At 38.6% G+C, this 17,972-nt stretch overlaps 2 protein-coding genes and 1 pseudogene across 15 annotated transcripts in view; 1 reads left to right on the forward strand and 2 right to left on the reverse strand.

Annotated features, from left to right (window-relative positions):
* Positions 1–17,972, forward strand: part of DNM1L (dynamin 1 like) — a 90,672-nt gene that overhangs the window by 54,922 nt on the left and 17,778 nt on the right. For 7 of the 13 annotated variants that reach the window (XM_030804867.1, XM_030804862.1, XM_030804860.1 and 4 more), the window contains 6 exons: positions 15–86; positions 2,723–2,809; positions 4,962–5,124; positions 8,986–9,106; positions 11,110–11,241; positions 12,849–13,055. In XM_030804867.1, coding sequence (XP_030660727.1) covers positions 15–86; positions 2,723–2,809; positions 4,962–5,124; positions 8,986–9,106; positions 11,110–11,241; positions 12,849–13,055 — 782 coding nt within the window. The remainder of the gene's footprint in view (positions 1–14; positions 87–2,722; positions 2,810–4,961; positions 5,125–8,985; positions 9,107–11,109; positions 11,242–12,848; positions 13,056–17,972) is intronic. The other 6 variants (XM_030804866.1, XM_030804868.1, XM_030804870.1 and 3 more) reach the window with 1 other exon arrangement.
* Positions 16,163–17,680, reverse strand: LOC101177141 (annotated as a pseudogene). Its single transcript, XR_004028339.1, has one exon. The product of XR_004028339.1 is annotated as a nucleosome assembly protein 1-like 1 pseudogene (transcript).
* The window catches only part of YARS2 (tyrosyl-tRNA synthetase 2), a 30,669-nt gene continuing 30,121 nt past the window's right edge, over positions 17,425–17,972 (reverse strand). The window contains exon 6 of the transcript XR_004028338.1: positions 17,425–17,825. The gene's annotated coding sequence lies outside the window, so the exon portion shown is untranslated. The remainder of the gene's footprint in view (positions 17,826–17,972) is intronic.

Raw genomic sequence — 17,972 nt, forward strand, 5'->3', positions numbered from 1 at the left:
TCAAAAATTTTTAGCTCTACACGGATTTTGATGAAATTCGACAAGAAATTGAAAATGAAACAGAAAGAATTTCAGGAAATAATAAGGTAGGCATCTTTTTAGAGCTAGAAGGCATAAGCATCAGTAAGTACATAATTGAGGTGAAGCGATGGACACTGTAAATTCATAATGGACTTTGAAACAAATGGAGTATTTTCACAGATATATAGAACTTTGCTTAAAATCCCTTTTCTTTCTTAAAGCTTTCATATAAATCAAATATTTTATTTAGATGTTTATTCTTGTTCCTGCCATGTACATACCACATTATTACATAATTCTACTTAATATTGCTACAATAAGTTATCTTTTTCTGATGGATTGATTGTACTCTAACTCAGGAAGCATTGTATCACTTATATATATATATCTTTTGAGGAGTTCTTTTTCTTACCTGTGTATTGCTAGATTTGCTTATGAAAGCAAAGAGACAAATTGGGAATTTTTTTTTCTTTTTTTTAGTGAAAATGAAAATAATACATTAGCAACTGGTTATTTTCTTATTTTCTGAGATTGTGAAAATGCAAAGTAAGTTAGGTATCTAAGATACTATTAATCTTGACACTAGGTACTATCACTGCCTTGCCTGAATCCTGCTGTCTTCTATCTTCTCTCTTCTTTATTCCTATTGTTTTTCTCTTTATGTTTTTTATATATATCTCTTGAAATTTTTATTTCCCTTCCTTTTTGTTCTTAGCTCCATTCTTATATTATCCAGAGGCACATTTAATCCCACAAGTGGGCCCTAGCCTAGTAATAATATTCAACAAATATTGAATCCTTGTATTTGCCAGTTACTATGCTAAAAGATTATTTCCTGACAGAGAGGCATTTTTAGAGTCATGTTAACCTTTATGACTGTTCAGGATATTTGTTGCTGTTACAGTGACTGACTGAGCTTTGTTCATTATTGAACTCTAGGCTGGTTACCTTTGAGCTACTGCTACTGTTGCCATACTTCCCTGAATTTCTAGTATAACCATGTTGTGTAGAAGGGGTTGAAAAAGTGGCCAGAAACTAGATGAGCTTGTCGTCATTCCTCTAATTATATCAGGGATATTTTTGGCTTTTGGAATGTTATTGATCATAACATCAGTCTGAATTCCTTCTCCTACAGTCCCCATTTACTTACTGAACTCAGCAATTGGTGGTAATTTTACACAGTACCAGAATTTAGAGTGTTGTGGTGATTCAGAAATGTTTTTAGTTACACTAAACTGAATGTCATTAAAGATTGAGTCTATATACCTACAAGATGTTTAATTTGTGTTGAGGATATAATTTACTTACCTAGCAGCTTTTCATCCACAGTGTCTAAAAGATGAAAAGTCCCCCAACCCCAAATCTATGAAACATCTCTTCTTTCCCAAGTCACGTATGTAATGAAGTAAATGATATTTTGATCTTATATAATTTTTATGTCAAAATATGCAAATGACTGCATATGCCTAACATATAGCCCTGAAGGATTTAAAATGTCTGTGAGATTGGAGTTGCAAAGGCACTGGGCCGAGCTTCGTATTGGACTGATAGGGAATGCCATGGCAATAAAGATCCTGAGAAATATACAACCTAAGTAGGTATGCCAGATAGTGACATCTGTTGGCTTTGGAACACTGGAGTATTTATAATGGAAAAATAGCACAGAGTAATCTAAAATAGCAAATATAATTGTATAGGGAACGTGGAGTAAAGGATATTAAAAACTTGCTGGGAAATTAGAATTCTCAGTGGGTTAATGAGGGAAAACGTAAGGTAGTTAAACAGATGATGAGAGGATATATTAAAGGCTAAAGAAGGGCATGTACAAAGACAGGGTATAAACATCTCATAAGTGTCTTTTTACATGTAGTCGATTCAATCCTAATACTTGTAGAGGGCCAGTGGTGAAGAGGAGGGAGCCTACGCAGTAATCTTAGTCTACAGGAGAGAAAATACACGTCTCTCTCACTATCCAAATTCTTACTAGAGATTAAAGAGTTAGATAAACTTCTTGAGGAATCTCTTACTGTACACATTCTGGCCACTTGATATTCAAAGATCAGGAACCAGGCTGATTTGGACAACTTGTTATCTATGCCTTACCCTCTGAACTCGGAACCTCATAAATTTGGATAGTGAAGAATACATTATTCTTTTATTCAGCACTAAATCTATTAAACGTATTTAAGGAATGGCATATGCCAGCCTGGGCAACATTGTAATACCCGGTCTCTACAAAACATAAAAAAGAAATTATCTGGACATGGTGGCGCACGCCTTGTAGTCCCAGCTACTCTGGAGGCTAAGGCAAGAGGATTGCTTGAGCCCAGGATTTTGAGGCTGCAGTGAGCCATGATTGCACCACTGCACTCCAGCCTGTGTGATAGAGTGAGACCTCTCAAAAAAAAAAAAAAAAAGAAAAGTTTATGTTTATAATCAAGAGAAAAGAATGTAAAATAATAGATGGTATATAATACATGTACATATAATATGATACAGGGATAGAGGTAGGATTATAACCTGTTAATATGTCTGGCTACCTGACTTCCCATGTGTTTCATCAGGTTTTGATTGTTAAAAAAAAAAGTTTTAGGGATCGTAATTTAATTCATTTTTAAAAGCATTAATGTCTGTGTACTTGAAGTTTATTACTTCATAGTTCATTGAAATTTTAATATAATATTTTAAAATTTATTTCTAGGGAGTAAGCCCTGAACCAATTCATCTTAAGATTTTTTCACCCAACGTTGTCAATTTGACACTTGTGGATTTGCCAGGAATGACCAAGGTAAGGAAGGAATAGTTGTAGATTTGGTCAGGTTGTTTTCACTTCGTTGACATCCCATATGAGAATAATCAGCTTCTTTTTGCAATCACTTTGATTTGATCTGTTAGCAGCGTTTGATAACGTTGAGCCCTCCTTTCTCCTTGAAACACTTTCTTTACTTGGCTTCCAGGATACCACACTCTACAGGTTTATCTCCAGTCTCACTGGCCACTCCTTTTCAGTCTCTTTTGCTGTTTCTTTTCATCTCCCCAATGTCTAAACAGTGAGTGCCTCAGAGCTCAGTTTGTGGAACTCTTGTTTTCTCTAGGTACGCTTTCCCTTGATGATTTCGTCATATTTTATGGCTTTAACTACGTAAGGCTCTGTATATTGACGGCATTCAAATATCTCCAGACTTGTATGTCTAGTTGCTATTCGACATATACACTTAAATGTCTAATAGACATTTCAAACTCTAATACCAAATTCCTGACCTGTTCCTCAACTAGATTTGGTCCGTCTATAGTCTTCCCCCATTGCAATAAATGGCAACTCATAAAAAAGCTGAGTTGATTTTTAATTATTAGTTCCTTGCCCATCTCTGTTTGGCGTGGTGGCTTATCCTGTAATCCCAGCACTTTGGGAGATCAAGGTGGGAGGAATTCTTTGAGCCCAGGAGTTTGAGACCAGCCTGGGCAACACAGGGAGACCACGTCTCTACAAAAAATACAAAAGTTAGTCGGGCATGGTGGTGCATGCATATAGTCCCAGCTGAGGCAAGAGGATTGCTTGAGCCCAGGAATTTGAGGCTACAGTGAGCTATGATTGCATCACTGCACTCCAGCCTGGCCAACAGAGTGAGACCCTGTCTCTAAATAAATAAATGGCAACTCCATTCTACCAATTGCTTAGCCAGAGTTTGTAGTCATCCTTGACACTCATTTATCCCACATCCCACTTCCTGCCAGCAAATCCTCTTGGCTCTTCCTACCTTTACAGTGTATCCAGAACTCAGTCATGTTTTATAAATTCATATTTACTGTCCTGATCTAGCCACTATCATGCTACCTGGATTACTGCACAATAATAAATAATAGATCGTCCTCGTGATCTCATCTTAGTAGACAGTGATACGATGAAAGTGAAAATTCCATTGTGTCATTTCTTGGCCCAAAACCTCTCCAGTTCCTTGTCATTCCTTGACTTAAAACCTCTCCCATTTCACTAAAAGCCCAAGTTATTACAGGGGTCTAAAGTATCTACTTGGTACGTCCCTATTCTTCTCCTAACTCCTCTTGCTCCAGCCTCCTGCCCTTATTGTTCACTCTCTTTGGAATGTTCTTCCCCCAGATGTCTGATGTTATCTCTCCTTTACTGGCTTAATTTCTGCTCATTCTCTTAAGTGTCAGTTGTCTCAGTGAAGTTTCCCTGATTACTCTATTTAAAAACATAATCCAATTTAAAACATTAAAATCATAATCCTAATGGCTAGGTGCAGTGGCTTATGCTTGTAGTTCTAGCACTTTGGGAGGCTGAGGCAGGAGGATCATTTGAGCCCAGGAGTTCGAAGATACAGTGAGCCATGATCGCACCACTGCACTCCAGCCTATGTGATACAATGAGACCCTGTCTCAAAAAAAACCAAAAAGAATCATCTCTAATCATTCCCTAGCTTGCTGTTCTGCCTTATTTTCCCACAGCCCTTACCACCATCTGGATACTATATATATGTTTTTGTTTATTATATGCCTGTTATTACTAAAACGTAAGTTCTATGAAGGCAGAAAGTTTGGTCTTTTTAAAATTCACTACTGTAACATAATCTGACATGACCTGAAATCACATTCAGAAAAGTGCCTGAAATAGAGTAGGCTGCCAGTAAACACTTGGTAATTGAATGAATGAGTGAATGAATTTGTATCTAGCCAATCAACATTGACCAGTTCTTAACATGGGATTGTATTAAATCAACTTTTGATATTTGCAAGAGTTATACTTTGAGACTTGACACATTACCAGATTCATAAATACCATTGTAGTATATTAGTAATGTCTTTATTTTTATTTTAACTATTTGTAAATGGATACACCTATATTCTGTGGATTAAATGTGGGTAAAAAAGCTGAGTTGGTTTTTAATTGTTAGTTCCTTGCTCATCTCTGTTTGGTTTAGGTGCCTGTAGGTGATCAACCTAAGGATATTGAGCTTCAAATCAGAGAGCTCATTCTTCGGTTCATCAGTAACCCAAATTCCATTATCCTCGCTGTCACTGCTGCTAATACAGATATGGCAACATCAGAGGCACTTAAAATTTCAAGAGAGGTAGACCCAGATGGTAAGGACAGATGTTAATTTAATGAGATGCTTATTTTACAATGGTAAATCTACCCTTGAGAAAGGAATTTTTCTCTTTAAAAACAGTATCTCTAGTTGTGAATACAAATTTAAAAGATAATGCTTTCCTATTTTTGTTTATAAAAATAGAAATTCTGATGGAAAATAAGGTTATTAAGTTGCTATACAGACTAGGCGAAAATATTTCACATCTTTATTCGTAATGGTTACCTAATAATTTAAAAATAACACAGTGGCTTTGCAAAAAGGATTTCTTGTTTTGCGACCTAGGTATTTGAATGGCTGACTTTTAAGAATAAATAACATAGCCAGGTGTGGTCACATGTGCCTGCGGTCCCAGCTACTCAGAAGGCTGAGATGGGAGCATTGCTTGAGGCCAGGAGTTCTAAGTCAGCCCGGGCAACATAGACTCTGTCTGTTAAAAAAAAACACAGTAGATAATCATTGTAGATTATTATGGTACAGTAGAGAATTATGGTATCTACATTCTGCAGAGGTAGAAAATATTTAGACATGCTCAAGGCACAGGGGATTTTTAGAAATGAAGGTAGCATCCTTTCATGAAGCATTTTAGCCCCAAGGATTAGTTCATACTGTAGGTCACTGATCTTGACTAATGATGTAGTGCACATCTCGTAGTATATATAAAACGCTAGCTTGTAAGAGAGTGGTTACTATTGTAGCTAACAAATGTATGCGTGGCCTCATATAGAAACCATTTTTTTCACCTTACTATTCAGAGGGTCTGAAGGTTGTGTCATGTTTTTCTTTCCCTGCTTTGAAGAATAATTTCAAATAAAAATTTGATAGGAAATAGTGCTAAGACTGCCAATAAAAATTCCCACAAGCAGGGTCACTTTAACAATTTTTTTTTTTTTTTTGAGATGGAGTCTTGCTCTATCGCCCAGGCTGGAGTGCAGTGGCGCAGTCTCGGTTCACTGCAAGCTCTGCCTCCTGGGTTCACGCCATTCTCCTGCCTCAGCCTCCTGAGTAGCTGGGACTACAGGCACCTGCCACCACGCCTGGCTAATTTTTTGTACTTTTAGTAGAGACAGGGTTTCACCGTGTTAGCCAGGATGGTCTCGATCTCCTGACCTCATGATCCGCCTGCCTCGGCCTCCCAAAGTGCTGGGATTACAGGCGTGAGCCACCACGCTTGGCCCCAAAATTTTATATTTCAAGTTTTTAAGAAACTTTTTTTTACCACTTGAGTAAATAGTGTTCATTTCAGTTAAATTAAAAGATAAACTATATCAAAGAGTTTATTTACATTTTATTTTTATTATTTAAAGTAGACTGGGCTCAGTGGCTCATGCCTGTAATACCAAGCACTTTGGGAGGCCAAGGTGGGTGGATCACTTGAGCTCAGGAGTTCGAGACCAGCCTGGGCAGCAAAGTGAGAGCCCCATCTCTATTAAAAAAAAAAAAATTATCTGGGTATGGTGGCACTGGGCTGTGGTCCTAGCTACTTGGGATGCTGAGGTGGGAGGATGGCTTGAGCCTGGGAGGCAGAGGTTGCAGTGAGCTGAGGTCATACCATTGCACTCTTGCCTGGGCTCAGAGCCAGACCTTCATAAAAAACAAACAAACAAACAAAAAACCTGTTAAGCATTTTATATGTATAAACTCTATTTTAAACTGACCCTTGAGCCATAGATATTGTCATGTTTTTAATCTAATCTACCCTACGTAGGGTCTCACTCTGTTGCGCAGGCCTGGAGTGCAGTGGCACAATCATGCCTCACTGCAAACTTGCACTCCTGGGCTCAAGTGATCTTCCCACCTCAGTCTCCCAAAGTGTTGGGATTACAAGAGTGAGCCACTGCGCCTGGCTTGATTACTAATCATAATCTAGTAATACATCATGAGGAAATAATCTGGCCCAGTATTATTTATAGTGTAAAAAATTAGAAACAATACGGCCAGCAGTTGGAAGGATTAAGTAAATTACAATAATAAAATATGAAATAATTAAAAAGGATGATTTTGTAGATTTGTAGCAATACAGAAAAATGCTTGTAGGCTGGGCATGGTGGCTCACACTTGTAATCCCAGCACTTTGGGAGGCTGAGGTGAGCGGATCGCTTGAGGCCAGTGGATCGCTTGAGGCCAGAAGTTCCAGAGCAGCCTGGCCAACATGGTGAAACCCCATCTCTACTAAAAATACAAAAATCAGCCAGGCATGGTGGTGCATGCCTGTAGTCCCAGCTACTGGGAGGCTGAGACATGAGAATCACTTGAACTCTGGAGGCGAAGGTTACAGTGAGCCGAGATTGTGCCACTGCATTCCAGCCTGGACAACAGAGTAGGACAATGTCTCAAAAAAAAAGAAAAATGCTTATAACTGAAGAATACCATAGGTAAAATTGTACACTCTGCAGAGCAGTTGGAACTCTCACACATTGCTGGTGGGAGTGGTGTATTAATTTTGGAAACAGTCTGGCAGCTTCTTATAAAGTTAAATTAGCAGTCTCATTCCTAGGTGTTTAACCATGTTAAGTGAGAACCACTGTTCATATAAAAAACTGTATGCAAATGTCTACAGCAGCTTTATTCATAATTTTCAAAAACTAGAAACAACTCACGTATTTCTCAGATGGGGAGTGAAACTAAAGTATAGTACATTCCATACAATGGGACACTACTCTGCAATAAAAAGGAACGGACTATTAATATACAAGAACACAGATGAATCTCAAATGCATTATGCTAAATGAAGCCAGATTCAAAAGGTTATGTACTATCTGATTTCATTTATATAACACATTCTAGAAAAGGCAAAACTAGGAATGGAAAACTGGTTTGATTGGTTAGCATAAGAAAATTTGGTGGAGGGGGCGGCAATGTCTTGAGTTGGTTGTGACATATCTCTTGGCATTTGTCAAAACTCTTAGAACTGTACACCAAAAAAGAGTAAATATTTTTATTTTAATTTTTGTTTATTGAGACAGGGTCTCATTCCATTGCCCAGGGTGGAGTGCAGTGGTGCAATCATGGCTCACTGCAGGCTTGACCTGGGCTCAGGTGATTCTCCCACCTCAGCCTCACCTGTAGCTAGGACTACCACACCCTGCTTTCTATTTTTTGTAGAGACAGAGTTACTTTGCCCAGACTGGTCTCGAACTCCTGGGCTCAAGCAATCTGTCTGCCTTGGCCTTCCAAAGTGTTGGGATTACAGGCATGGGCCATATCACCTGGATGTAAATTTTATACAGATTTTTTAAATGCTTACAAAATAGCCCTAAGAGTCAACAAAAAATTACATGTGAAAAAAAATCTATATTTTTATATATCTACTATATATATATTTTATATGTATATTTTATATATATAGTATATATATATATTTTAGACGGAGTCTTGCTCTGTCACCCAGGCCGGAGTGCAGTGGCACGATCTCAGCTCACTGCAACCTCTGCCTCCCGGGTTCAAGCAATTCTCCTGCTTCAGCCTCCCGAGCAGCCGGGATTACAGGTGTCTGCCACTATGCCTGGCTAATTTTTGTATTTGTAGTAGAGATGGGGTTTTACCATGTTAGTCAGGCTGGTCTCTAACTCCTGACCTCAGGTGATCCACCTGCCTTGGCCTCCCAAACTGCTAGAATTACAGGCGTGAGCCACCGTGCCCGGCAAAAATGTTTTAAAAAATTGTACACAATGTTTAACATTATTTTTTAAAAAAGCACTGGTAAGTAAGGCATTACCAAAATGATGACAGAGGTAATACTAAGTGGGATTATAGATGAGGGTTTTCCTTTATTAATACTAAATAGTTTTATTTAATGGATCATTTTCTTTCTTGCTTTCTTTTCTCTGCCCTTTTCTCTTTTTGCATTTACCAGGTCGCAGAACTCTAGCTGTAATCACTAAACTTGATCTCATGGATGCGGGTACTGATGCCATGGATGTATTGATGGGAAGGGTTATTCCAGTCAAACTTGGAATAATTGGAGTAGTTAACAGGTTAGCAGTTAGAATGGGATAAGAATTGGTAGCATTCTCACTTCAGAGCAAGTCCGAATTTCTAAAATCTGTTTGAAATGTGATACTGTCCTATATTTTTTCTTCCTTTTATTATGATCTTGGTATTGCTAAAGAATCCATTGCCCTAAAGGGAGAAAAAAGAGAATTTTTTTTTTTTTTTGAAATAGGGTCTCTCTCTGTGGCCTAGGCTGGAATGCAGTGGCGTGATTGTGGCTCATTGTAGCCTCAACCTCTGGGCTCAAGTGATCCTTCCACTTCAGCCTTTCAAGTAGCTGAGACTACAGGTGTGTACCACCACACCTGGCTAATTTTTAATTTTTTTGTAGTGATAAGGTCTTGCCATGTTGCCCAGGCTTGTCTCGACTTCCTGGGCTCAAGCAATCCTCCAACCTTAGTTTCCCAGGTGCTAGGATTACAGGCATGAGCCACTGTGCCTGCCCCCATAGACATTTTTACTGGAAAATGTTTCTAAAGTGAGCAATACCACAAAATGGAAGAAATGTTGTAATAGCCAGGCTTTAAGAATTCTTGGCCGGGCGCGGTGGCCACGCTTGTAATCCCAGCACTTTGGGAGGCCAAGGTGGGCGGATCACGAGGTCAGGAGATCGAGACCACGGTGAAACCCCGTCTCTACTAAAAATACAAAAAATTAGCCGGGCGTGGTGGCGGGCGCCTGTAGTCCCAGCTACTCAGAGAGGCTGAGGCAGGAGAATGGCGTGAACCCGGGAGGCGGAGCTAGCAGTGAGCCGAGATCGTGCCACTGCACTCCAGCCTGGGTGACAGAGTGAGACTCCGTCTCAAAAAAAAAAAAAAAAAAAAAAAAAAAAAAAGAATTCTTGCCTATCATGTTAAGCTATGAGGAGGTACCGGGTAAGGGAAAAATTATCTAATGTGCACCCGATCGAGAAAGAGTTTAAGGTGGCAGGATTTTAATAGATTGGTTTAATCCCTGGCATTAGTGATTCTGTGTAATTGCCAGGATGTGACTTGGAGAAATTTTATTAAAGGTATCCTAATTATAAATAGTTTGTATTAAAAATCGGGAAAAGGAAATTATTATTGAGTGTCTAATTACGTTTTAGACACTCTACTGTGAGCAATTTGCAAATGTTATCTCTTGGAATCCTCACAGCATCCCCTGAGGTAGGTGTTGATGTCTATTTTACAATCAGAAACCTCAGGTTATACATTTAACCAAAAGTCACGTGGGTAGTGAAAGAGCTGGATTTGGATGAATATCTCTTTTAGTCCAAAGCCTTCATATGGTAGGAAACACTGAAATTATCATGAAATCTGAGTTGTAGTCCTAGTTTTTCCATAAACTAGATACAATGTAGGTTTAAATGATACCTAATGTCTTTGGGTCTCAAGCCTTTAGAAAATGAAAATGTTTTTACTGCCTGATACATAATATCCATTCCAGTCCTCTGCTTCTATTTTAATGTCCTTCCATCCCATCCCTACTGTCATTCTCCTATCCCCACTGTCATTCTCCCATCCCCCCTCCCAATTCCATCTGTCTCCTTTTTCAGGCAAGGAGGTGGCGTAACACTGTTCGTTGTTTGTAGATGATTGTTCTTCAAGTTAACTTAATTATTTTTGGGAGAAATTAGTTCCCTGTCCATGGATAAAATATACAGTTGACTAAGATAGTCTTATATTTTTATACCTGTTACTTATTGTTTTTGTCTATAATTAATGGTAATAATGAGGCCTACTCTATTTAGGCACTAGTTACTTATAATTCACTTAGTTCAAGTCTTGGCTATGCCAGTTAGTGTGTGACCTTGGGTAAGTTAGTCTTTGTGAACCTCAGTTCCTTGCTATACAATGGGGTAATAATACCTGTCACATAAAATCATTGTGAGAATTAAATAAAACAGTCCCTGTCAGGTATTAGAGAACAATGCCTGGTGCTGTCATCATCTAAGGTAGGAAGAGGACAACAGTTAAGCTGAATAGTTTTATTTTTTCAACCTCAGGAGCCAGCTAGATATTAACAACAAGAAGAGTGTAACTGATTCAATCCGTGATGAGTATGCTTTTCTTCAAAAGAAATATCCATCTCTGGCCAATAGAAATGGAACAAAGTATCTTGCTAGGACTCTAAACAGGTACTTTTTTTACCTTTTGGAAATGAGATGTGTTTGTTTTTACCAATAGGTGTCTGAGAAAGTTCATTTTCAGTTCCTTACATTTTCATACTGTTCCTAACAGCTTCACATATGGTTTCTTATATAGCAGGTTCCTGAAGAGTAGATGTCTCTGTTTTTATTGGGGTGGTTGACATTACATCATCATGTAGTCTAGAATGAATGTTCAAGTGATTTTAAAATGTTTTAATTATGAAAATTTTGACAGTTAAAACTAGAGATGACTTGATTTCCACTTTGCATTTCAGGAACTGATTAAAATTTGTAATTTTCACATTATCTATTCTTAACTTAGAATGTGTTTTATTTACCAGGAAAGGGAGATGGAAAAACAAAGAAATAGAATGTCTTTTATCCCTGTTCACTGTAGAAATAACTATACGTTGGATTCTGAATACCCATTGATGATGTGGGGACTAGAAGACCTTTCTAGTTTATAAATGACTGAAGTGGAAGCCATTTTCTCTTACTTTTATCTTATTCCCTAAAGACTGATAGACTTGGATCTTAATAAGGTTGATTTTCACTTTGCTGGGTACCAGTTGTAAATGACAAGTCAATGAAACCAAAATTATATAGGAAGAATTGATCGGGTGGCTTATTTTCTCTGTGGTAATTGCAGTAATATGAAAATAATTTGCATTTTTTCCTTGCTTTTATGATTTAGGAAAAACCAATCAAAATTTTTTTTTCCTATTCACACACAGTTAATCAGTATGGCACAGAATACTTCTGAGAGCAAATATACGGGGAGTTTTCCCTATACATCAAGCAAGGAATTCTCCAGGGGATTCTAGCTGAATGTCCTTTAATTCAATGCTAGCACTATTTACCTGGAGATAGTGTCAGCTCCCACAGGTTGAGGGTTCAGTCCCACAAGACTGCCCCCAAGTCAGATGCCAGTTGTAAGCACAGGTTGTAGCCTGTGTTTCTGACTGACGAGCTATAAGTCAGGGTACCCATGATCCCCTTTTCATGTTTGATTAATTTGTGAGAGTGGCTCACAGAGGTCAGGGAAACACTACTTAACATATACCCACTTACTGTAAAGCATATTACAAAGGATATAGATAGATAGCCGGATGAAGAGATGCACAGGGCTGGGCATGTGGGAAGGAATGTGGAGCTTCCGTGCCCCCTCTGGGCACACCACACTCCAGGAACCCTCATGTGTTAACTCTCTGAAGACTCCATGAACTGTGTCCTTCTGAGTTTTTATGGAAGCTTCACTGGCCATTGGTGATCAGCTCAACCTTTGGCCTCTCTCCCCTCTTCTGAGGCTGTTCTGGTGACCAGCTCCCCATCCTGAACTATCTAGGGACCCCCAGCCACCAGTCATCTCATTAGCATGCAGAGACACTCTAAACACCCTTAATGCTCTTGGAGAGTCCACGGATTTTAGGAGCTGACTGCCAGGAAATGAAGACAAAGACCAAATATATATTTCACAGTATCACATTTGCCAGGACAAATTATTTGATAGGTTTTCCCCATTTTAAAAATTTGACTTGTTTAGGGCTTTAGAATACACAATTTTACTTAAATCCTTCCTTTCTAACCTTTTTTAGGTTACTGATGCATCACATCAGAGATTGTTTACCAGAGTTGAAAACAAGAATAAATGTTCTAGCCGCTCAGTATCAGTCTCTTCTAAATAGCTACGGTGAACCCGTGGATGATAAAAGTGCTACTTTACTCCAACTTATTACCAAATTTGCCACAGAATATTGTAACACTATTGAAGGAACTGCAAAATATATTGAAACTTCGGAGCTGTAAGTAAGAAATTTTTCTGTAGATTTGGTTACCTAGATTGCTAGGTCACTTCCTTTTGTGAAGATGACTTCAGCTCAGATTATCTGATTATGATCTGTTTTCTATAAAACAAAAATATAACTTTGTAGAGATAATAGGATGATGTCTGGTTGTGTGAAAATGTGCTCTGTAAATGATGTAAAGCACAGTAAAATTTTCACGTATTTTTAAAACAATATTTTAATAAGTATTTAAAAATAATTTAGCTTTTAAAGTGTTTGTTTCTTTAGTACACACAGTATAATTGCTCATAAAAATTAGAAAATGCAGAGAAGTAAAAATAAAACATAAAAACAAAATTACATGTTGGTGTGCACCTGTAGTGCCAGCTACTCAGAAGGCTGAGGTAGGAGAATCCCTTGAGCTCAGGAGTTCAAGTCCAGCCTGGGCAACATATTGAAACTCCATCTTTTTTTTTTTTTAATTAAATCCAGATTTTATTAAGGATTTCAGGTTACATACTTCATATTTCTAGAATGGAATGGAATAATTTTGGAACTGGAAAAATGGCATAAACACTGACATCCCTTGAAACTTCAATTTTATAAAGAAAATTCTTCTGCAAACCACATCCCCATTATATAACAAGACTAGGTATTATCGACACCTTCACTTTGGCAATAGCTATTTCCTAAAAGAATGAAAAAGATTATTTTGCTACCTCAGTTCGTTAAAAATGGGATTCTGGCCAGGCACAGTGGCTCATGCCTGTAATCCCAGCACTTTGGGAGGCTGAGGCGGGCGAATCACCTGACGTCAGTTCGAGACCAGCCTGGCTAACATGGTGAAGCCCCATCTCTATTAAAAATACAAAAACTAGCCGTGCGTGGTGGCGGGCAGCTGTAATTTCAGCTACTTGGGAGGCTGAGGCAGGAGAATTGCTTGAACCCACGAGGCGGAGGTTGTGGTGAGCCGAGATGGTACCACTGCACTCCAGCCTGGGCAACAGAGCAAGACTCTGTCTCAAAAAAAAAAAAAAAAAAAAAGGGTAAAGTTCAGAAAAAGCTGCATTTAGATGAACTATGGCTACCAAAACAAAACAAACAAACAAAACAGAGTGTCTAATCAAAGCAAAGGAAATCATTTTGAAAATAAAGAGAACAAAGCTATTATAATTGGATAAGGATTTCCAGTAGTAAGTTAAAATCTCAGGAGAGGAATGGATAGCATTACAAATAGTGTGTTCACATTCCAAGACCTGAACACTAACTTCTCAAAAAGGAAGTTTTCATCACCTCTAAAAATGAATTCAATGTAATTTTGTTAAGAGCAGGAAATCTAGACCTTCCTCTAATGACAATCCAATAGTCCACCCTCGCTGTCGTCAAAAGAAAGTTGCCTCAAAATTAACAGTAATTAGCTTGAGGTATTGTAAATGTGGCACTACAGTCTGAAATTTAATGGCATCTTTTGGCAAAAATAGTCTTATCTCCACTTTAATCTCATGACTACAATACTATAGTGCTATCCCTGTAGTATTTACTACTGTGCAGTCATACAGAAAAAAATTCTTGGACCTTGTGAAATAGTGCATCCATCCACTTCTATAAAAATAGGAGCCACACTGGCCGGGCGCAGTGGCTGACGCCTGTAATCTCCGCACTTTGGGAGGCCGAGGCAGACGGATTACAAGGTTGAGAGATCGAGACCATCCTGGCCAACATGGTGAAACCCCCATCTCTACTAAAAATACAAAAATTAGCCGGGCGTGGTGGCGCGTGCCTGTAATCCCAGCTGCTCAGTAGGCTGAGGCAGGAGAATCGCTTGAACCCGGGTGGTGGAGGCTGCAGTGAGCTGAGATCGCACCACTGCACTCCAGCCTGCGCAACAGAGAGAGACTCCCTCTCCAAAAAATACATATTTTATATATATTTTTATATATATAATAATATATATAGAAGCCACACAGAGATCACTAACTGATAGTTTAGTTGATAACTGTTTTCCAGTTTAGTTATCAAAGCATGGTGTGAACAAAATGCTGAGTGTCAACACTGGCGTTACAAATAGGCCCAAAATTTTGAGCTTTTAATGAGAATGAGAAACATTTTATGACATTTAACTCAATATGCCTTAACACATCCATGAGGTAGTTAAGTAAACAGTACTACACATTTTAATACATAGTAAACAGAAGCATGGGTAAGTGACATACTCATACTTCAAGCAATAAGAATTAGAAGAAACCACAGAAGCTTAGGGCCTTCTCTCTAGCTCTACCCCAGAGAAAATGAACTTTAATTTTTTTTTTTTTAAAACATCGTATCGCTGAAGATTTTCTTCTTCTTCTTTTTTTTTTTTTACCCTTGCTTATTAGTACAGTATCTCTTTCCAAAGCTGGTGCCCTTTTCAACAATGTGGTAAAAACTGAGCATAACCCTTAATTCCAGCCTCTGCTTCTACCCGAATTGGTACAAAATTAAGACATTATCTTGTAAGAACTAAAATTGTATTTGAAATTTTTATTTTAGGCTACAAAAACAAGCAAACAAACAAATAACTTGAAAACAGGTTTTGTCAAATTATGTAAGTTCATCCTTTCCAGGGAAGCAGAAGGCAGACCCTACCACAAAGAAAAGATGCTTAGTTAATGGAGGTTAAATTTAAAAGTACAGTGAAATTCAGGCTAACTTCTGAAAAATCCAGTTTTATTCACCTCACTGTGGTACCAGTAACTATACGGAGTCAGGTTACTTTACAGTTCACTACGTCACCTATAACACAATAATCCATTAATCCATTAACAGTCTAATACAGTTATTGGGTGTGGTCATACTGGAAATTCTTAAATTCTTAACCATATAGTTGTCTTGCCAATTTTTTTTTTTCTTTCAGACGGAGTTTTGCTCAGCCACCCAGGATGGAGTGCAGTGGCACGATCTCAGCTCACTGCAACCACCGTCTCCTGGGTTCAAGTGATTCTCCCGTCTCAGCCTCCTGAGTAGCTGGGATTACAGGCACCCACCATCATGCCTGGCTAATTTTTGTATTTTAGTAGAGACGGGGTTTCACCATGTTGGTCAGGCTGGTGTTGAACTCCTGACCTCAGGTGATCTGCCTACCTCAGCCTCCCAAAGTGCTAGGATTACAGGCGTGAGCCACTGCAACTGGCATGCCAGTTTTTTTTTTTTTTTAAACGATGAATTGTCTTAGTACAAGTCCCTGCATTTCTGTAACAAAGTAATAAAAGGCACAGCTAATCCAAGCAGACTTAAACCTATTCAATAAACAGCTGAAAAAATACTTTGGTTCTTCAAGGAAAAAATTATGAAAAAAAAAAGTGTTTCCTTTAACAGTTGTTAATTTTCATAGCTGTACTCCAAGAGCTATAAAAAATATTCCAGAAGAACCAAATTATGTAGCAGTGAATGAACATGTGTGACAGAATTTGTGCATTCAACATATCTGGCAGAAAAACTAATGAAAATGCTAGGTAGAACAGATTGGTCTTTAAAATATCAGTTTCCTGTCCTTTAAAACAAAAATTACCTAGTCTACCAAGAAAATAAAAAAACATAAGGCAGTAAGTAAGAGTTGTGTTTAGGCTGGTACAGTGCAGATTATCCTCAAGGCCACATACATCCTGCTTCACTGCTGCTTGCACTCTGCTGGGTTTTGATCCTTCTTCAGGCCACAGTCTGGATCATTTTCCTCATCTCCTTTGTCTTCCCCTTCCTCATCTGCTTCTTCACCTTCTTCATCATACTCCTCATCGTCATCTTCAATAGCTTCTCCAGTAAACTGTAACACTGATCTTGGGATTACATGCTCACGTAAAAAGTGACCAGTTTTGAAGTTTGCAGCAAGGACAGCTTCAGCAGCATCATCCAGATCTCCACTCTCAGGAGCTTCAGGAGGGGCAAGAAAATTAAAGAAAGAGTCATTGGAAACTGTTTCAGTCACAATACGAATTGTCCCATGTCCCTTGTGTTTCTGCTGCTGCTTAGTGGTTTTCAGAATGACATTCTTTCCTTTTTTCCAATCTATCTGGCCCCCTGTACAACCCATAATTTCTTGTCCATCAAAAGAAAAGGGATCAGAATCATCTGGTTCTGGTTCTAACCTTATCCTATATGTTTTTGTCAGCACTTCATTTGTAAAATATTCACTGGGTTCAAAGTGAAATTCTAGGACAAAACTCATAGGCTGGCCAGCATCTGAGAACTTCACTTTAGTATCTTTCACATGCTTCAGAATAGGTTCATCATGTTCCTGAAGCGTATCACTGAGCAAGTCAACATTCTTAAAAACAGGTCATCAAAAGTCAGGAATTCCCTTGGGGTCTTCTTGCTCTTCATCGTTTTTCTTATCTTCAGTCTTGGCCTTTTCTTTCAACTCCTCTGAAATCTTATCTTCTTCATCTGGTTTCCATTCACATTCTTCCTCCGTAGGTTCATAAATTGTATTAATAATCTCGAATTGCTTATCAAATAGAGGCTGATAGAGAACAGCATACTTCCTTTCAAGATCGTGAACTTCCTCATAGAATTTGGCTTCTATCTGTGCACCTTTCACTTGCAGGTTTTTGAGAGCATTCACTCCTCTTTTAACTGCCTTAGCTAGGCAGGTTGTCAGTGTCTGCCATGTTGTAAGAACTCCAAATATCAGTGGCTAGTATGGGAAACCAGGCGGCTGGAGCTGTGCAGGCAGTGACTCAGGGCAGCAGCGGTGGTGGGAGGAGCAAGAGGCGGCGCCGCGAGCACATGGCACTAAAAAAGGAGACCCCATCTCTGAAAATGAAAACAAACTCTTAATTTCACCAACCCGAGATAATTCCTGAAATTTGGCAGTGACCTAGGCATTTTTGTATGCATCTATAACACATAGATGCCTATACTACATGTCTTTAAAAATCAGATGCTATACCTATCTTGGAA

The sequence above is a fragment of the Nomascus leucogenys genome, chromosome 23 (genome assembly GCF_006542625.1).
Source record: "Nomascus leucogenys isolate Asia chromosome 23, Asia_NLE_v1, whole genome shotgun sequence".
NCBI classification, from domain to species: domain Eukaryota; kingdom Metazoa; phylum Chordata; class Mammalia; order Primates; family Hylobatidae; genus Nomascus; species Nomascus leucogenys.